Here is a 5069-nt window from a genome sequence, read left to right as displayed (position 1 = left end):
AAAGATGCCTCTCCATAAGTTTTGGTTTTTACTGTTGGAATGACTAGTAGACCAGTGCTAGAGGATCTCAGGGTCCGCGAGGGTTCATATTTGACTAAAAGATCAGACAAATAAGAAGGCGCAAGACCATTAGGACATTTGAAAACCATTAAAAGTATCTGAAGAGTGGTCTGGTTTTTGAATATCAGTTTTTATGAATATGGAACTTTCCTAAAATAGTCAAAACATTAAAAACTAAATCAGAAATATTCTTTGAAAGTACACCAAAAAGAATATGCTTTTTTCCCAAATTTAGTGAAACAGAAAATTTTGACAAACACATATAAGTGGAATGTATAATCTGTTTTCATTTTTTCAATTGAAAATTCAATGAAAAAATGTGGGGAAAAAAAACAACAACTCGTCACTCTTTGGGGAATTTATTGAATTTAATTTAACATTACAGTTTTGCTTGTTCAGCGTCACCATGATGTGATCTCTGAATGTAACCTAAACCATTTCTAAAGTCATGTGACTTGTTTCTGCACAGGAAATTCACCTGCTTTGATCAACTGGTGAGACACGCATGTGTTTTTCTGGTGCACACAACTTACTTTCTAGTGAACAGATACTTCCACCAGAAACCACTTCTTTTTACAGCAGACCGGACCAGAAACATAATAACAAAATAACCTTTGGTCAACTTGTTATCTGTAGATTTGTTTCTGTTTTGATTTTTTATCAGATGGAAAAATGTCTAAAATATAAATGTGCAAATCAATGAAAAGTGAAACTAAATTAAACTTGCAAACATTAGTGAACATCAGAATTTGGAGTTAACCTCCTTTCTCACCTGAATTTCGTCATGGTTTGGTCGTCACCAGGGGCCCGTTCCAAGAAGCAGGTTTAACAAATGTAGAGTTCAAACCTGAACTTAGAGTCACTGGACTCAAAATTCTCAAACTCAGGGTTTTCGGTTTCAGAACAGCTGAAAATGTTTGATTCAATCAACTTGAAGTTGTTAGAACCAGAATCAGGTGTGAGCGTCGCGACCATAAAAAGCCCCGATCAATGGAGCAAAGACAGCATGAGTCACCATGGCAACGGGAACAAACACTTGAGTTTTGTGCTTCCAGCGGCGGAAATTGATAAGTTCCTTCAAGCATATGCGACTATAGGAGAACATTTTCATCAAGAAAAGCAACACAGCTGCAGCGGTAGAACAGAGAGAAAATATCTGCAGTTATTTGATTCATTCCAAATAATGAATAAATAATGTCAGGAAGGTTATTTTGTCACTTGTTGAGTAAGGAATGGTTTTTGATCTGTTACTAATTTAACCAGTAATCCCCGTAATCGCATGAATGACCAGTTTTGGTAACCCCCCCCCCCCACCTACACACACGGATATCACTGCACACTAAAAAGAAACTGTAGCTGCATATGTTAAAAAAGCATTTATTTAATTTTCATTCTCAAGACTTAAAAAATATTCGCCAAATTCTTTTTTTAAGCGTAAAAAACACTTTCCGTAGCTGGAAATCAAACTCACAAACTCTGCAGAGGTAAGCAGCGTTGCTGACAACCAAGCTAATGTTTGACACAAGTGTTGGACAGTAGATGAGTTCACAAGCTTTCCCGGTGTTTGACATTCAATAATTTCTATTGTTAAGGGTTTAAAATAAGGAAAAGAAAACTGTATTTTTTAATAGCTAGTCCCTGGAAAAACTCACTATTTATAATATCGCTGAAATAAAAATGAATTGGGAAACAGCAGTCAGTCGACTCGTGTCCTCCAAATCCTCTACCGACGTAAATAACATTTCCTCTGGATTAATCCAGCCTCCTCTCTACATGATCCTCTATGAATGAACATGTCATTTTGGTTTCTGCGTGGTGGAAACGTGACGTCTCTAATGTGAATGTTCTCTAAATGTTCATGAGGAACTCATATTTGAACATCTTTCACTTTAAAAAGGGGCGGAGACCTCAGAGAACTCTAAGTTTCCTGAAGAAAACCTGCTACCGACCAGGTTTCGTTCACAGACTCAGTTACCATAGTGATTGATTCTGAGTTAACCTTAAACCGCATCTTGAAACGGGCTTGGTTTCACCCACTTTCACGGGTTTAAGTTATCTCTCTTTCTGAAACCGAAAACTCAGAGTTTTACTGAATTTGGAGTTCACGAACTCAGAGTTCCAACAAAACCTGCTTCTTGAAACGGACCCCTGGCCATCAATATCAGGATTCAAATCCTGTGTAACAACACATTTCACAATGTCATTCAAGTGTGGAAAATACAATGAAATGTTCTAAAATCTTTTCCTGCTTTGGCTGCCTGAATTCTTTATCAACACCTGCCTTTTTCCTTCCCTTTGAGAAGACACCATCAGTGGCCAGACTGACATCACATGACCAGTTCACTCCCACATTGTCCAGCGCAGTAACTAGAGAGGTGACTATCTCACCAGCTGTTGTCGTGTCCATCACAAAAGGAGACGCAATGTTTAGCAACCAACCACAGGAGGAGCCCCCCTCTGTGGTCCAGAGAGGGCTCTGCTGTGCAGAGATAACCTCAGCAGGGGAGCAACTCCTTCTAATGCAAACATTTCATACAAGAGTCTTGAGTTGTCTGACTTTAGTGATGAACCAGAAGAGTCACATGATAGAAAAAAATCTGTGAATACATAAAACCTCAAATAAAAAAATCCAAATAAGTGTAGGAACACTGTATAGTGTATCTAAATGTTAACAATCATTCTTTCAAAGTCAAACTGGACGGTAGTTTTCTAGGTTTCTATGATCTTTGTTTGGTTTCATGAGCGCCTCTTTAAACACTTGGAACAGCAGGTCTCTCAGTGATTCCCAAAAGTCTCTCTAAACATTGAACTAGCTGATGATTGGAATGATTTAGTGAGGACCAGCAGAAATAGTTCAACCACAGCAGGAAGTGTTGACAGAAATGGAAAGAAACTAAAGCAGCTCCAGAATTGAAGATTCTTTTCTTGGTTTTTCCATCTCTTCATGGTCTCAGTCCTCCCTATCTTTCAGATCTTCTTTTACCTCACAGACCCCCCAGAACTCTCAGGTCCTCAGGTGCTGCTTTACCAACAATTATTTACACTCATTTTCAAACTCTGGCATGTTTTTTAAGGTTTTTCAATATTAAAATGAACTTTTTCGTATTTGAAATGTATTCTATACGTTTGAATCATTAATGGATTGATGGATTGATGAGTTAATCAGCAAAATAGACAAATAGAGAAGTTTTAAAATATATGATCAAACAAATCAAGTTTTCATCAGTAAAGTCATCTTAGTTTTGTAAAATGTGTCTAAAGGTTTATTTGATGAGATCTCAAACATTGTTCCTGCTAAGAAGCTTCATCAATGTTTCAGATTTAGACTGTTTGACCTGCAGAAATCCTGTAGTTCAGAGGAAGCTCTGCTGAGGCTGCTGACAGTTATCAAAGCCTCTAAAAAAGCTTTGGAGGAGGATTTATCAACCATTACAAACACGTTAATATGGATTCTAAAACGGATACAATAATAATTATTTCATTTTTCATCTTTTTCAGGCTGTGGAGCTGTAAACTCTCCTCAGGAAGCTGTGAAGTTCTGTCCTCCGTCCTCAAATCTCCATCATGTCTGAAAGTGTTGGACCTGGGTAATAACAACCTGCAGGATTCAGGAGTGAAGCTGTTGTCTGAGGGGCTGCAGAGTCCAGACTGTAAACTGGAGACTCTTAGGTAAGGAAACAGAAAACTTCAGTTGTGTTTGTGAGTGTTGTTGGTGCTCATGTTCTCCATCACTAGAACTTCATTTCCTGCTTCTTGAGTCTGTGACATCTCTGTGTCTCCATGCTGTGAACTATTCTTTAATCAGCTCTCTAACACAGAGCTGGCAGTACTGTGTGAAGCACGTCGTCTCCAGATTCTTCATCCTTCACTTCCTGCTATGAAGAATGTGGAGTTCTCTTCCTGTTCAAAGGATTTAGCAGTTGGAAAATGATGTCCACACATGGAAAGAAGTGACAGGAAGAATGTGGAGCTTTCAGTCAAGTTGCTGTTTGTTCTTCACATTCTAATTCATCTTTTCTGAATTCATTTCCTGCTTTAACACAAGATCATAGAAAACACATTCAAACTAAAACTACAGAAACGTCTAGAAAAGCTCAGAGATCTCAGTGCTGACACACTATTTCTACAGTTCACTGAATGACTTTCATTGCTTTAAATTATTGTTTTATTTGTATTTAAAAGTTGATCTTCTCTCTAGTAGAGTGTTTTTCTGCAGAGCTTCAGGTTCACTTGTTTTATACACAAAGCAGGTTTTTCTTTTTAAAGAAAAGTTTGTAGTTTTTATTTTTTTTTACCTTAAACAGATTTTCTATTTCATATTTTACTGCAAAAATTTGATCTTAATTAAAAAAGTAAAAATATGAATTCAGTTTTGCAAGAAAAAAATATTCTCCAAACATTTTTAGCGGTAAATAAATAAATCTTTCAAGCTTCTTCAATGTTTTAAATCAGGGATCCTCAAACTTTTTCTTGTGAGGCCACATAACTGTTTCTTCTCTCATGGGGGGCGGAGTCAGAAAAGTAACAATTATGCTTTTCCAGAGAGCCACACACAATCACATTTTAACAATCTCTTTGTGTAATCTTCACAGAGAAAATAAAACTAAAACATTCCAAAAATTAAACCAGTGAATCAGGAATCCTCTCCTGTCATGGTTCTTTGGAGATGTTGGAGTCCTGCAGCTCCTCACACAGGACTCTTCTTAGTGATCTGGATCTTTTGACTCTTTAGGTCGTTGGGTTGTTTATCTAACTTATCAATAGTTATATCAACTTATGAGCAAAATTAAAAACTTATTAAAAAAACGTCTTTATATTTATAAGTGTAAAATTTGTTAAAGATTTTTTTTCTCCCAGGTAACAATGTACAAAATAAACTTTCAAAGTGAATCAACACAAAACACAACAACCACAACCTGAAACACTAGTATAATGTGCAAATGAAAAGAAAAAAAATAAGAGAATGTGTAATCATGGTAAAGGTTTGAATTTATCAAATATCTCATCTT

At 36.7% G+C, this 5069-nt stretch overlaps 1 protein-coding gene across 1 annotated transcript in view; it reads left to right on the top strand.

The window, feature by feature from the left end:
• Positions 1–4337, top strand: part of LOC112140930 (NACHT, LRR and PYD domains-containing protein 12-like) — a 96792-nt gene extending 92455 nt beyond the window's left edge. Inside the window, exon 7 of the mRNA XM_024263950.2 lies at positions 3559–4337. Coding sequence (XP_024119718.2) covers positions 3559–3733 — 175 coding nt within the window. The 3' untranslated portion in view covers positions 3734–4337. The remainder of the gene's footprint in view (positions 1–3558) is intronic.
• Positions 4338–5069: the final 732 nt, after the last annotated feature.

Source organism: Oryzias melastigma, unplaced genomic scaffold, assembly GCF_002922805.2.
Source record: "Oryzias melastigma strain HK-1 unplaced genomic scaffold, ASM292280v2 sc00301, whole genome shotgun sequence".
Taxonomy (NCBI): domain Eukaryota; kingdom Metazoa; phylum Chordata; class Actinopteri; order Beloniformes; family Adrianichthyidae; genus Oryzias; species Oryzias melastigma.
Note: the sequence above shows the minus strand (reverse complement) of the source record. Positions and strands in the feature narration are given on the sequence as shown.